Genomic DNA, 15841 nt, shown 5'->3' with positions numbered 1-15841 from the left:
TATATCCACATACCACAATTAAATCGAACAAAATCAACTGCCTTTATGGCTTGATGGTCAGAAACCTCTATAATGGGGTTTTTTGCATGCATCAAGATATATAGCTTTCTCATAAGCACTAACAGGATGAGGTGTCGTGGTGTATGTTGTTCGCAAATGATATAGTCTTGATTGATGAGACTCGAAACAATGTTAACATAAAGTTAGAACTTTTGAGGGATGCTTTAAAATTCAAATGTTTTAATATTAGTCCGAATAAGAGTATATGGAGTGCAAGTTTACTAATAATAGAAGTAGACACGAGTAAGTAGTCAAGATCAACGGCCATGAAGTATAAAAAAGACCGTACATTCGATACCTTGCATCGATAATCCATGAAAATGGAGAGAACGAGGAAGATGTCTCACAAAGAGTTGGGTGGGCGAAGTGGAGATGTGCAACTAGAGTTTTATGTGACCGTCGCGTACTAGTGATGCTGAAGGACAAGTTCTATAGGACAACAATGAGACTAATTTTGCTTTATGTGTTAAAATGTTGGAAGAACAAACAACAATATACCCATAGAACGAGTGTAGCAGAGATGAGGATGTTGAGATGGATGAGTGGCAAGACAAACAGGGATAAAATTAGAAATGAATCGATTCGAGAGAATTTAGACGTGCCACCAATAGACGATAAAATGAGAGAGAGTAGAATTAGGTGGGTTGGCCATGCGTGGCGTTGATCAAGTACAACACTTGTTAGGAGGTACGAGTTAGTTCAAGTGGAAGGAGTGAAAAAGGCAAGGGGTAGGCCCAAAAATGATGGGTTTAGATGTAGTAAAAAAAGATATGGGGACATATGGTCTTTAATACAGCAGAATGAAGAACTATGATTCATGTTAATCGGAAAAATGTTAAAATGATGATGATGACCCCGTGATTTTAAATTTTTAACCATCAAATGTTTCAAATAAACTATTTATTCACAATTAATCAAGCTCCCTTCATCTCCTGTTCCCTGGCACATTTTCGGCCCTATACAAATTTTCGACTAATCCCATAACCGACATACTATCTTATACGTTTATCCAGTGATTTAGAAAATGGCGAGAATCAGTCATCGCGTACCGATTATGTCAATATATAGAAAATTATCCGGGTTTAAAAGAGAACCGAGCCAATTCACCAATTCATACTGTTCTTGTACATATTTTATCTGGTTCACTATTTTTTCCACACAGAAAGATCAATTTTTGGATGCCCGATCCAAGTCACTTATCCTTTTCTAAATAACAGGTTTTGTCTATTCTATGCATTATACGCTCGTCAACACATCTCAACTTCAAATTGAGGAATATCCGGCGAGGAACGCCTTTCGCTGGTTTGAATCGACGAGTCACGGGTCCGCAACTCAATACTCTCAATTGAAGCGCTCCGCTTTGTTTTCCACTTTCCCCCTAAGAACAAACATTGGAGAAGAAAGGTAGGAGGGGTTAAATTATTTACAGGGTCTACTTAGCATTACAACATGCAGGCTCTCTTCTCTCTAATTTAATTGAATTTAAATGTTTATTAGGTTAGCGAAGGTCTAATAATTTGTTGTTCGGGCAGAGCTGTTTTTCTCGAGTGACCCTCTTCTTCTTCTTGAAGCCAACGAATCCATGCTCTGTTGTTAGTAGTACGACGGTGATGCATTGAAGGTTGAAGCAAGCTAAGTGCCTTTGAGAGTGAGAAAATGTTTGCTCGTGTCACCACTACTATTACCTCTACTCAATTTCTCACTCCTTGCGCCCGTGCCCCTAGCCCTAGCCCCAACCTCAAGGAATTAGGGTTTTTTTTTTTTGGTTGGTTGCTGCAAGTTTTAGGGCTGTATCGTTCCTCTCTTCTTCTGATTTAGGTTGGGTTGCGTTGGGTTGCTTGAGTCCTGCAGGGTTTTATTTCACAAGCCTGAACAGTTGTGCTTTCCAATTCAGCAAGGAAGAGTTGCATGTAAAGTGACTGTTCTTTCTCTCCGTGCTTCTCCCACTTCTACTCCTAGTTGAGAGAGCAGAGTACAGAGGGATACATAATTCACGAGTATCTGGTTTGGTTGCTGCATCAGTCCCATGCTTCGAAGGAATGGGGTGGGCACCTGCAATCACATTATCAGCCACCTTACTCTGCTTCAAGGTTTTAGTTTTCCTAAGCTGAGCTCAACTCGTTTTTAAGAGAACAGGAAGTAGTATTTCCTACATGCATTGCACCTCCCTTTTTGTGGGCTAGTTACATGCATTGCTTCTCCCTTTTTGTGGGCTAGGTACATGTATTGCTCCTCCCTTTTTGTGGGTTAGGTCAGGTTAGCATTCTCTCACCACCCTTTTTTACCCAAAGGAGGCATTACTTGATTGACTGGGATTTAGAGATGGGAGAGGTGGAATGAGAAGACGACCAGCAAGTTACCATCTGTTGCATTGGGAGATATGACATGAGTAGTAGTAGTAGTAGGTTGTCATTCAGGCCTCGTCCTCTCGACATCCACAAGAAGCTTCCCATCATTAAATCTCTCAAGGACTTTGAAGATGATGACACCAGTACCACGCGCAATTTTTCTCAAATAACCACCCGCCACTCATTGGAGGTGGCAGCTATTACTGACGGAGAGGTAATGATGCATCTGCATAAGTAATGTTCCCAATTCCAAACTCACCATCTTTCTCATTGTAGAAATTGCTTGCCACATGCCTCCATGGATTGGAATGAGCCCACTGCCATATCTGCTTTAGTGTTGCTACCTACCTGAAGTCGAATTATTCAATACCATTTTTTTAGGGATGAATTAACTGTCCGCATTCATAATTGGGCATGTTCCAATGCCATTATTGCAACTGTATTTTGTTTCATGCATTAATTCTTCATGTTTTGTAGCTTCATTGATTTTGTCATCTTGTTGTGAGTGCTATGGTAACATATATTTTACTTCTGAAACTAGAATGAAGTCACATTCAACAAAAAAAGAAGAAGGAAAACTACTGTGAAGTCATGCTTCTTTTCCTTGAACCAATAACTGAACTGAGAAATCCACTGAACGCAACTCATGTAACATGAAACTTTGCATTGCCATATTTTGTTGGTGTTTACGTTAAATGCTTATCTTCTTCTTGAGTTTTGAGGGTGCATGTTGGATGTGGAGGTTTTGAGGGGGGTCTTATCATGAGGGCTTTAAATACTTAGGTTGGGATGGATGACCGAGTAGGTCCTCTATGATGCCTGGGGTGGAGACTGGGTTTTGGGATTGGCTGTCACCAAGCTGATGTAACTAGTGGCACTTGTTTGTGATTGTTTTTATAGGTATGTAGATTGGGGCAGTTTCTTGAGTGGAGTTTGTTTGGTGTTACTGCGGCAGATAGTAGATATATAATGAAATGATTTTCTGTTTTCTCAGAAATAGTATAAGGAACCTGTCCAAGGAAATTTTTTTTTTGAAACTTGCTAGTCCAAGGGAATATTATGGAAAATAGATAGGCCCCAGCCAAACTTTTTCAATTGGTTTGGACTAGAACTGAAGTCTTTTCCTCTCTCACACATCTAGCACATCTATTCTATTTATAAAATGATAAAAAAGAAGATCTACTCTATTTATAAGGTGTGCAATCCAAGTCACCCTTCTGTAACCTTTCGATGCAATCACATATTTTTTGATCCTTATAATGGGCTAGGGTCAACTTAACTAGGAAACACTCTGTAGGATATGCTCATCAACATTTGTCCCAACTGCCAACAAGTTCCTGACCATATTTTCTCTTGACACCTTGCAGCTCAACATGGATGCCACCCAAAGTGCTTAATATGGATTTTGAGTAACTTTTTTTTTGAGGCATGAAATTTTTTCAGATGCACCAGATATTCCAACTCTTAGGTGTAAGGGATTTGTCAAGTCTCAAATGGAGTGTTACCATTTCTTCCTGCTAATCCGCTCTAACAGTACTATCCTCTGCGACCTTCTTCGTATAGTTCATGGCCTCCCTTGGAGCTCCTTTCAAACCTCTTGGTCCTATTACCATTGGTCGCTTGCTCACCAACCCATGGGGAAATTGCCATATTGTGGCTCACAGACCTGCCCCAAATTGGATATACAATGGTTGTATTTCGTTGTAGCGCGAAACTTCTACTGACAGTCCATGTATGTCACTCATTGTCATTACTTCAGTGCTGTTATCTTCTAGGAATTATTTGACAACCCCAAAAACTGTTGAGATTTAACTGTCTATTTTGATGCTTATATTTATATATTTGGTTGGCTATATACAAAGATATTGGTATGAACACAGCCAGCTTGTACCGAGAAAATAGGTTGCATGGCCAAGACAGCTTTGGTATGATGGATCACCAAATGCACAACTGATGTTGGTCTTCACTTACATACTTTGTCTAGTCCTTGTGATATGAGTCCGATATTGTAACTATGAAGAAATAGAAATGTAAGCATGGTGTTATTTTGATTGGTTGTCTTTTAAATTATTTTTAAAGCTATGCAGCTAGTAATGAATGTCAGCTACATCGTGCAGGCACAACAAACCCATAGTAAAAAGGTTGCTTCTGAAATACCAATTCCACAATTTGTTGTTGTGGATACATATGAAAGAGATTATTTATCAACATTCACACAGCCTGCATCGTATTTGCGTGGACGAGGAGGTAAATCTATTAAGATGCCCATGTTTCCATTTTCTAAACATCTTACTTAGTTGAAGATCTTTTGAGGTCTTCGTGGATTATAATATTTATTTAAACTTTTTAGTACTGTTTGCAGCCAGGTCAGAGCTTGGTGATTTTGTTGAGTATGATCTGGACAATGAGGATGAGGATTGGCTTGAGGAGTTCAACAATGAACGGAAAATTCTTTCACCCGAAAGGTGAACTTCAATTGAACATTCTAAACTTCAACTGAACATTCTAATTCCTACTACGGGGAAAACTGCTGCACAACAGTTGGTGCATCCTTATGTCATATTAGTGCTCTCACGATATTTTATGATTAAGTGTATCTGTGGAGTTCATATTGTGACAATGTTATTTTCAGAAAAGTATACCGGCACGTAGTGTACAATTATACCAGGCATAAAGTGGTACCCTTCCCCACATACAGTATTGGGTGGTGTTGTCAAATTGTTGTTCTACTGGAAAATCTGCATCCATGTCAATGGAATAATGGTTGATCTCTACTATCCCTTGTTGAGGATGGATTATGGATGTCCTCTCTATATGATATAGTATGCATTATTTGTTTAGCACACTGACCCTTACTCTCCATAACTTTTAAGAAATCCAGTAGGTTGCCCTTTGCGATGGTTGATTGTGCTTTTGTAAACTTGATATTTAATTCTAATATCACCCACTTGTACCATAAAATTCTCCTCTGGTCATGTTGTGTCCACCCAATTGGGATTAGCTAGAATCAACTGAGGGTTCCACAGTCTCTACCTCCAGCTTCCTCTATAGTAGAATAAATGGGAGTAGCTGCGTGACTCTAGATTGCATTTCTGGTAACCAGATGTTAGACTGGTGTCTTGCTCGGTTGCAGTGTATGCACGACACATGGTTGAATTTGGGGCCACCCGATTGAAACACACTGGATCGCTTAGCTTGATTCTGCAGATATTGAGCGAAGTTACAAAGGGTAATGTAATGAGTTGGAATACTACATAAAAGTTACATAGAATGTAACTGGTTACAATGTTAATGTAAAACGCCGCAGAATAATTTGCTAATTATTTTAGTAATAATACCTTAATTAGTTATTACATAGTAATTTGTAGAAAGCAATTTCATTCTATTTCATATGTTTTTCATATTTTGGAGACATTGTGAATAAAAGCAAAATATAAGATGAAGCAGTTACCAACTCGACACAGTTTTGCATGGGAGATACATACTTACATGTTCTAATACCATTCCCCTGCTCCTGCCTTGTGTCACTAAGTGCTTTACGTGAAGGATCAGTGGCAACTTTGTTATTTCAATTGTCATTTTTGGTTCCGCTTCAATTATCTAGTATATATTGTGTCTAGTGTTTCAAAGCCTGATAAACTTTGCCGTCTCGGTTGATTCCAAAACTGAGTTCACTCGTGGAATCAAACAATTAGCTTTCAAAGGAATCTGGCGAGTTTGTCAAATTTTATAAAAGTTAACAAAAGAAACAGAAGCATCTATTTGGATATTCTAATCTTCGTGAAGCCCAAGTCAGACCTGCACGCCTACCACTGTGGTAAATGCCTTTTGCATGCCAATATAACACCATATTATAGAGACACACACATGCCATGCATACACACACACAATAAATATTTAAATGTATGAATGCAAGAATATATATGGATGGAACTATGCATGTATAATCACATCTGAGTTTCTCGCTTACAAAACTTTGCGACTGACCAAGTCAACTCAGCGAGTTTTTCTGTTTCAATACGTGATTTTTTCCCCACATCAAAAAAGTGAAACCTGAACTTTCTAAGAGTATCAAAAAAGTGAAACCTGAACTTTCTAAGAGTGTCAAAATTCCAAGAGATTTTTCAATCTCTGTTAATCTCTTTCTCCTGTACACAGAAGCAAGCCAGTGGAATCGCTCTAAAGCTTTACTCCCTTTTCTAATTTTTTTCTTTTTTTAAAATATTTCTTTTGTGCGTTCGTGAGTGTATGTGTGTTCAGCTAGTTGATGATATAATATTCATTCATAAAAGTTTATGTAAAAACATTCCAGTAACTGGGTTTATATAAACAATGTCAGTGCCCATTATCCACTGTTGTCTTAAATTTTATGTAGCACTAGCATTTGATTTCAATTTCCTAGTAAACAATTTATAATCATTTCTTGAAGGCATGGGGAATGGTATCTATGGAAAGCTTCTATGGAAACCGCACGATGGCATGAGCAACAGCTGCCATCTGTTCTCTGCTTTCATGTTCATCATTATAGCTTCATTGGCATCAATTTCTTCAAACTGGATTTGGGATACATTCTTATTTCTCCTGTTAATTGCATTTCTTTTCTGTACCCACTCAATGTTTGACTGTTTTTGTCAAGAATATGCGCTATGTTTACAATGCAGGTTTGAAAATCTTCTGTTCAAGTTGGAGGTTTTGGATCACAAGACTAGGGAAAGGGCAGGAATTATAACTCCCAATCTTGGTTCTCCTGTCCCTGTTCTTGTTCAGTTGGATGTTGCGGCTGAGGTCAGTTTTACCTAGATGCGTTCATTAGTTGTATAACTTGGGTTCTGGTTCTCTGGTACTAAATTCCCCAGTATTGAAAAATTGATGGGAATGATATCTTGCTTATGCTAATTTACCACTTTGGTTTGTACAAAAAGCTTTAGTGTTACCTCCCATTTAGCAGACATGGAGATATGAGATTTGCACTATTTTGCACAGATTCTTGCCTTTGGAGCTTGATGCTTTTCTGATGTTTCTTATGCACCATGCCACATTTTCCTTGGATTTGTCAAATACCGCCCTAGCTTTTGCTAACTCCTGCAAGATTGGCGTCTTAGTCATATTTGTTTTCTGGAAAGTTTAAAATCATTAGTACCCATGTTCTGAATGCTGTTCTATTATTTTCATCTCTGACTTAGACTGTGTAGTTTACCATTATTTTAATTTTTAAGCTTCTTTTTTTTGCTTTTGTTATTTTTTCCAAGCTTCTTGCATAGTTACCTGATATTATTCTGAATGCTGTTCTATGATTTTCATCGTCTGATTTAGACTGTATAGTTTACCATTATTTTAATTTTTAAGCATCTTTTTGTGCTTTTGTTATTTTTTCCAAGCTTCTTGCATAGTAACCAGATACTGTTGCTTAATCCTTCTTTCTTTTTGTAAAATTTGCTGTGCCTTATCCCATAAAATATTGCTGCAAAATATCAACTTAAGTGTTCTTTCTTCTTGTTATGTAATTTTCTTTCTGGCCTTTATGTGTTGAATCTGTTATAGTCGTCTTTGATTGACTCATTGAGTTCATTTTTTGTATTAGATAATTGCTAAGATTTGTTGAAGGCCTTCCCATGTCCCATCTGTATTCTTTCTCGTAGAAATATGAGGGAAATCATCGATAATATCCCTTAAATTTTCAAAATTTGAAACTTACCTCTTTTTTTCTTCAACTTTATTCCCATACCCATTTTTTCTCCTTTTTTTAATCCCCAAAATGACCTTCATGCCTTTATGGACCTATTAGGCAGTGAGGATGTTAGCTTGAGGCCCAATGGTGTTTTTTTTCTAGTGCATGTACGAAGACCTTTACGGAAAGACCTTTACAGACCTATTAAGTCTGTAAAAGCCCCCAGTCTTGGGCCTTTAGAGACCTAAGAACTCACTTAGGGCCTTTACGGCCCTATTAGGTCCATAAAGGCCCCGATCCTTGGGGCTTTATGGACCTAAGCTCATAAAGTCCCCAAGTGTAGTAGGCACTTGCTTGGGGCGTTTACGGTCCTATCCAGGTCCGTAAACACCTTTAGGGGCCTATTAGGTCCTAAAGGAGTGCCTTGGGGTCTTTATGGTCCTATTAGGTCCGTAAAGACCTCAAAGCAAGTGAATTGGGTGCTCATTTAAGCTAAGACCTTAAGTCATGATCTTCACGGATCTAATAGGTCCATAAAGGCTTAGGCCCGTGAAGATCATTTTGGAGATATTAAAACAGGTTATGGGTATGAATTTGAAGGGAAGAAAAGGCAAGTTTCCAATTTTTGAAAATTTAAGGGATATTGTGGGTAATTTCCCATGATATGATGATCTCATCTTCTGTTAATTCATCTCTGACGACACTGCTGCCTAGAGTCTCTTGCCATTTAAATATATTGTAGCATCTTTCAGAAAAATTATGGCCGTCCAGAAATATAGAGGGCTATATTATTCTAAAAAGATATTTCTGCCAATGGTATTATATGGTATAAGATTTTCTGCACATTCTGGCAGTTAAATGTCTCATCTGATTTTTCTTTGTGCTTCAAGGGATCTATTGTATGACCTCTCATTTCTGGATGGCTTCTCGATAATGCTTTACTTACATCAAACTTATCACACTTTTGGTATGCATGCAGGCTTTGCAATCTCAGAATATTAGACATGTAATTTTCCAGTCTGTCTATAACTATTGGAAAGCCAAGGTTTGTCTTTCAATTGACACAGTACATATGCTATCATTAGATTATATGCTCATTCTTTGTGAGAGGTCATTCCCATTCTCATGTACTGAAATGGATTTATTACAATTTTTTTTATTATTTAGGATATTTATCTGCATAACAAACTATTTTTAAATCACATGGATATGTTTTCCTTGAGTGTATATTTATTCGTGGTTTAATCATCAGTATACATCTCATGCATGTATCTTTCTTTGTTATCAGCGAGAGCGGTGGCAAAGGCCTATACTTCGTCATCTTCAGGTTAGCTCTACAATTTCATCAAATCTAAATACTACAAGTTTGAATACTTTCTACACAGAAGTATATTATCGAGAAGTTAATGGAGTTATTGCCTTGAAGTTTCTTGTCTTACCTGGTGACTAATAGGAACAATATTTGCTTCAACATTTTTTTTAGTATCCATTGATATAGAACAATTGTTTGGCTGAAAAGCCTGCATATCTTAATGTTGATCTCTTTCCCACAAATCAATCATTAAGAACCTACATGTGAGATATTATGTTTAAGTGCTGCATGTGGTTGGCTTAACTTTAGACTTGCATAGCTATTTGTGATGTTTAGTTTTCCAACTGTTTGTGGAACAGTTGTTTCTAAGGCATTTATGTGTCTGTGCAGCCTCCTCCACCTGTTAATGATACCAACCCATATAATGTTTTCAGGCCGAGGGAGAAAGCCCACCGCCTCCACACAAGGAGAGTATGTACTAAAGTTTATGCTCGAGTTCGAAGATTTGTGTTTCTTCTGTTGCTGCATTGCCATAATTTTCTAAATTTGTAAGGCACCTGTGCAAATGGCTCACACGATTTTGAATTTCTAATGAATTACTTGGCTTGTAGATGCAAAGGCGGGAGAATAATGTTCAGTCCTTTGAGAAGCTCCGCCAGGTAATGACTTGGTTACTTTGTGGTTTAATTTTATATAGTGTACAATCAGTACTATATATTATAGAGTTTCAATTTCATCGATTGAAACTAGTCCACATTACTCATAGAAAAAGAAACTGACCCACATTGTTTCATAGCATGATTTTGAGGCTTTGGATTAGCTATGTGAGCTGCTAGTAGTAAGAAGGGTGACCTAGAGATTCCAACTTAAGCATTGGATTACTGAAGTTTGTGAACTGTTGTATATAGTTGGAACCCTATGAAATTTTGCGATGATCACCATTGCCAACAGTGCCTCAGTGGCTTTGACCTATAAAATTTCTATTCTTGTTTTCCTTTTTCCTCTTAATGCTTTTGTACGTGTGTATTACGTTCCTTATGTTTTTTCCTTTATCTTTCTCGAACTTATGGTGGTTTCTTTAGAAGAAAGAGAGAACAGATTGTTAACCTAAACATATGACTGTCTATCCCAAAATAATCATACATCGTGTCTTTGATTCATGCGAACCACTATTCACTTATTTTACATAAATTTACTAATGATGATAGCCATTCTGATAAAAACCTGGAGAATGATTTTTACCAACTCCAACTCCAACTCCCACAAATGCTTGGTGTAATTTCAGTAATGAGGATGTTAATGCTCCTATTCGATCATGCTGTTTGTGGCAGTTCCAAAGGAACGAGTGGGAATTTAGTTGTATCCTTTCCTCAAAAAAAAAAATTTAGTTGTATCCTAATACATGCTGGTGAAAAATGGCCAACTGCACACTTGGTTACCTATTTGTCTGGGACCTGCCTGTCTATTCCAAGAGTAGGTCATCACGTTCATCTTGTCCACGTGCCTCGTGCTTTTAGTCTAGGACCTGCCTGGTGCGAGATGCTGATGGAATGGTTAAGGCTTCTTTTTAGGACCTTTGGGAGGAGTGATTATGGCTTTAGTACTAGTGCGATGTTGCTAGTTTCTATGTGGTTTTAAGTTTTCCCTGGATGTTGTTTAGGCCGGCAGATCTTCTTTTTCTTACCTTTATACAGTAGTTTATTAAATTCAAAATTTGCACCACCTTACTAAAATTAATTTAACTTTTGATATTTGTGATCTGGTTCAGATCAGGCGGAACTTGGATCAAGCCAAAACAGTATTGGAAGCTTTGATTAAGGTATTTATATTTTGACTCTGTTGCGTTTACCTTCACCTAAAACAAAAATCAAGTTACTTGTATTTGGGGCTGTTGTTTGTATGTCTGCTGAATGTTTTCCTTTTACGTAATTGCTATTTACAGAGAGAGGAGAAAAAGCGGGAGGTTATGAAGTGTGAAGTCAACTTTCAACGGACTCAGATGAAATATAAGGTATCAAGTGTCTCTTACTCGGAGATAAGTACCTGCTTTGCTTTAGCCTTGAAGTCCATATGGTATTCTCTGTAATTTAACTCCAAAACACTATCACGGGCCTTGAGAAATGCCGAAAACTTGCAGAAGTTGTCATTTGTCTTATCATCTGAGCTAATGGCTGATGCACACTAAAATTTTCCAGGGGCATTGCCAATTTATTTCTATTATATCTGTTGTGTCTTTTATGCAGGCATGTTTCAAGTTCTGTATTTGGTGGTTTTTCTCCTGCATTTGCACATGCTTTTAGGAAACTGGGAACAATTAGGATTAATGAGAATTCCATGTTTCAAACTCGAATCATCCAAAAGATGAGGATTTGGATTGTGACATCGAACACCACTCACTGTGATAACTACTTCTATTGACCGTTAAACTATTCAAGTTGAATTTGAGCTCATTGTAGTTTGAATGTGAAATAAAGCAGCAGAACATAGATCACTTCTGTAATTGGTGTTGCATGTTATAATTGAAAACTGTCGTGAATGCATACTCATGATATATATATTTTCTTTTCTTTTTAAGGATTTGGACTATATTTCTTTTTAAAGGCTTTGGACTCTACTTGTCCATTGCTTTAAATACTCCTAGAACTAGAAGAAGTTTAATAATAGCTTAGAGGCTGTACCTGTTTCTCTTCTAATGCATCAAGGTCTTTTCTCATAGAAGCAAAGATTCTTGGAAAGTTATCATCAGTTGTCTTTTTCATCACTTTATTTGAAGTTGGGGTTTAGCAATTGTTCTTTTAGGTGCTGTTCTTATTTATTTGCTGACATCTGTATTTTGTTGGGTTTTGAGGACTAAAACCCATATTTAACTGCTTCTTGATTCACAAAGTTGTAAAGAGCATTTCATACTGAGATTCTTGAGACTCTAAGCCTTACATGCAGTAGTTATTTAGGAGCTCATATGGGGGCTGAGTTGTAGGCATCTACTAAGAGATTTGTGTGTGTTTTCAGCATGAAACACGGCTCTTCGAGAATGGACTAGCTTTATCTGGCTTCCCATCTTTCTCTCAAAGAAGTGCATCAAATGATGACTATTTCATTGATTCCAAGGATTTGACAAATGGTTACACCCACAACCGTTTTGGTTTAGGAACTAAACCACCCATCACGGACTCAATGCTGATGAAGCGAGAGCCGAGAAGGCGTCCTCCACCCCAAGGATTTTTCAAAAAGGAGGTATGGTGTATATTTGTTTCTGAACAAGACGAAAAATCTTGGAGCCCTAATATTTTCTTGTTCATTATTTGTTGACGCTTATGCAGATCACTATGGGCCACTTAACAATTTTTATTTTTATTTTTCAAAAAAACTGATTAACTTTATGTTTAACCATCTGTAAAGATGCATGCCATGCAAAAATACTCGTATACACCTTTATTCCCATGACATGCTGAATCCATAAAGAAATGTGCTGAATCCATAAAGAAATGTGGCATGCAGGATCCACTTGAACCATTGCTTCTTTTTACCAAACCAGTAGATCCAGAGAGACTAGCTGCTGCTGGAATTAGAAAGCCTCCAGATCCTCCCATTAACAAGGCTTTGGCGGCACGACCATATCGCCTCCGAGCAAGGATAGGGAGAGGAGGTCGGATTATCTTTGATCGGTTGAACCCTAGTGCTTGCACTACTTTCTCTGATGAAAACTCAGTTTTACCTGCACCAAGTGATCAACCTCTGCCACTTGGTTAAGCAAATATCTGTTGTTGAGAGGAGTCAGATTGTCTTTGATCGGTTGAAACATACTAGTTCCACCACCTTCTCAGATGAAAACTCTGTTTTGCCTGCACCAAGTCATCAAACCTCTTTCACACGGTTAAGCAAAATTGTGTTGGTGTTGGCTATCATTCATCAATTGGGGAGTGGCATGGTACAGTGCCCTGCCTAAGTGTAACCCAAGGTGGGCCTTATCATTGGAGGAAACAAAGAAGATGGGGCCAGAGAGAGAGAAGCTCCCTGATGATTAGTTGAGGCCCTTTGCATGTATTGCCGGTCTCAGTGCTTCCATTACCTCCACAGAAGATTTGGCCGATGGAAGAGTTTGGAGGTTTTGGGGTGCTGCCTGTGAAATGGTCACATCAAAAGAGCCATGGATGACCAAGCAAGCAGGTGGGTGTAATGGGCAATGCTTGGCATGTCTTCTTTTAACGGGGCAGTTGATGCATTGTCTCGTCTGTATATCTTAACTGCCCCCCTAAATGTTGTACCATTATTCCATCTTTGATAAAAAAAAACTACATCATTCTTTTACCCTTCTTGTTTTTTCCTTTTTGATGTAACTTTCGTAATGCAGCTCTTAACTCTTCCCAGCCATTTGCTTTTTGATTCAATGCATGTATTCCAGCACATTTAGCAAAAGTTGAAACAAAAGATTAAAGCAATGAGTAAATGGCAATGGGAAAACTAAATGAAGGAAAAGAAAAATTGGAATAGCATAAATTAATTGCAAAGGTTAAAGAATAACGTGTTACATGAAATTAAGGCAAAAAGAGCTGAGATTCGGTCCTGCAGAAAACATGTAGGAACTTGATCTCTGCCTTTGCCTACTGCTAACTCGGTTTGCCACTGTTTTTCCGGGGGGACTTGGGGATTGCCTATGCTGGGCCTGGGCGTAAGAGCAGGACAGGGATTCAGTGGATCGTTCTCCCCCTGTTTTTTTTCAATATTTTCACTTTCTTGTTTTAAAAATGTGAGACTTAAGGGTACACATTGAATCTCAATTGCTCTAAAATCCTAAGGACATTTTCTCTTTCACTGGAAATTAGAACCAAATTAGTGTGGATAAGGTGGGGATTGCAAAGAGTTCCAGAATATGATAATGGCCATTTCTCGTGATTCTGAATTAAATCTCAAAGTTTTAGATCAATAAAATGTTTTTAAGTTCGTCAAGGGCGTTGAGGCAGAGGCTAGGCGGGCTTCTGAATTCTGATGGATGATGACTTTGAGTAAGCGTACCTGAATCTCAAACTAGGAAAACTTCCTCCATCCAAGCGTATGACATCATATACTGATTGCTGTCTTCTCCTTGGTGACCTTCCCAATGATTGTGATTCGGGATTTGTTTGTCTTCACTATGACCATTCCCCTTATTCCAAACTGCTTACATACTTTGGTCACCCTTTCAATCTTGAAGTTGGTCCCTTTTATCTAAGATTGATTTAAAGCACACGAACATGTACAAGATATTATTTTGTCGGTTGCTGCTCAATTTTGTGATAAATCTATGCTGATTTGAGGCTGAATGAGCCCAATCATATTGGTAGTGGAGTGTAGGGCATGTATCAAATCAAATCCCATAGAAGAAGTAGCGCTTCTAGTATCTCTTGACATGCCTCCAGCCCCTTGACTATCCAAAACTATCTGCTCAACGGTTTCTACCTTTCTCTTTTGTTTCAACATGGTCAATGCATTGGATGAGCGTTGCCATTAAATGACTAAAGATTCTCTCTAAGGATAACATAATGACCGAAGAGTCTTTTATTCTCTCTTTTTTCTGTCCCCCAGCAAAATTAGTATATATTTCCTTGGACCATGACTTTAGCTACTTGGTTCTCAGCCATTTAACTGCAATTTATGATTATGGATTGGTGGGTTAGACGACTTGCATGGAACTCTTTATTTTTTGGCTATTAAAAAGGGAATCTTTATGTGTGCCTTAACCCACATGATTTATATTATAGGGAAACTTTTATTCGTGTCAATATTTGATCATGGTTGGTAGCATTGCTATCATTGGCCGGTCCAATTGGTTGGACCATGGATAGTTTTCTTGGCAGTCCAACTAGGTGGGCTGTGGAGTAGTTTATTGGCCTGCAAAATTTGAATTTGGCGAAATACTATCGGTTCAGGCCAGTTTGACTGGCTATTTTTGGACAACTCTTTTGCAAATAGGATTTACATTTTTAAAATATATGTATATATTTTTATATATAAGATTGGCACCTTAAAATGTATAATTAAGGCACACCTCTAAAATCCTTTAAAAAATGTTGTTTTGATGTTGGAAAAACTACTGATTGATCATCTCGACATCGAGATGTATAGATGTGGATAAAAAGGAGATTTCCAGTTCTATCTACAATACATCTTAGCCCACATTATCTGGTAAGTTCAATTTCAAGATTTTCATGTGTTTGTAGATTGTTTGATTTGAACTATTTTTAGAGTTTAAAATTTTATAATTGGAGATAAAAATAGATTATCGCATCATTCTAAAAAATTTTAATACCAAAATTGCATCTCTTGACACAGTTTGGAGGTCCATCTTAATTTGATTGTTTAAGGTTGCAATCTTATCCAAACCACACCCTTTATGATATTATTTTTATATTTTAAAAATTTAGCCCAATCAATTCGACCAATAGTCAAATTGGTTTTGACTGGATAATTTTCCTA

At 37.7% G+C, this 15841-nt stretch overlaps 1 protein-coding gene across 2 annotated transcripts; it reads left to right on the top strand.

Annotated features, from left to right (window-relative positions):
- The first annotated feature begins 1295 nt into the window (after nt 1-1295).
- LOC18440511 (uncharacterized) lies at nt 1296-13696 on the top strand. 2 transcript variants are annotated; one of them, XM_011627516.3, is made up of 13 exons: nt 1298-1464; nt 1593-2622; nt 4526-4655; nt 4771-4873; nt 7070-7193; nt 9056-9121; nt 9365-9403; nt 9779-9859; nt 10000-10047; nt 11157-11207; nt 11331-11399; nt 12398-12622; nt 12887-13696. In XM_011627516.3, the coding sequence occupies exons 2-13, from the start codon at nt 2446-2448 to the stop codon at nt 13136-13138; spliced, it is 1365 nt and encodes a 454-aa protein (XP_011625818.1). In that variant the 5' UTR covers nt 1298-1464; nt 1593-2445; the 3' UTR covers nt 13139-13696. The 2 variants fall into 2 exon arrangements, 1 of the variants encoding a protein (XP_011625818.1); XR_016044122.1 differs by having other exon boundaries at nt 1296-2622; nt 9823-9859.
- Nucleotides 13697-15841: the final 2145 nt, after the last annotated feature.

Source organism: Amborella trichopoda, chromosome 1 (assembly GCF_054954075.1).
Source record: "Amborella trichopoda isolate Santa Cruz 75 chromosome 1, AtrichopodaSantaCruz75HAP2 v2.0, whole genome shotgun sequence".
Lineage (NCBI taxonomy): Eukaryota > Viridiplantae > Streptophyta > Magnoliopsida > Amborellales > Amborellaceae > Amborella > Amborella trichopoda.
Note: the sequence above shows the minus strand (reverse complement) of the source record. Positions and strands in the feature narration are given on the sequence as shown.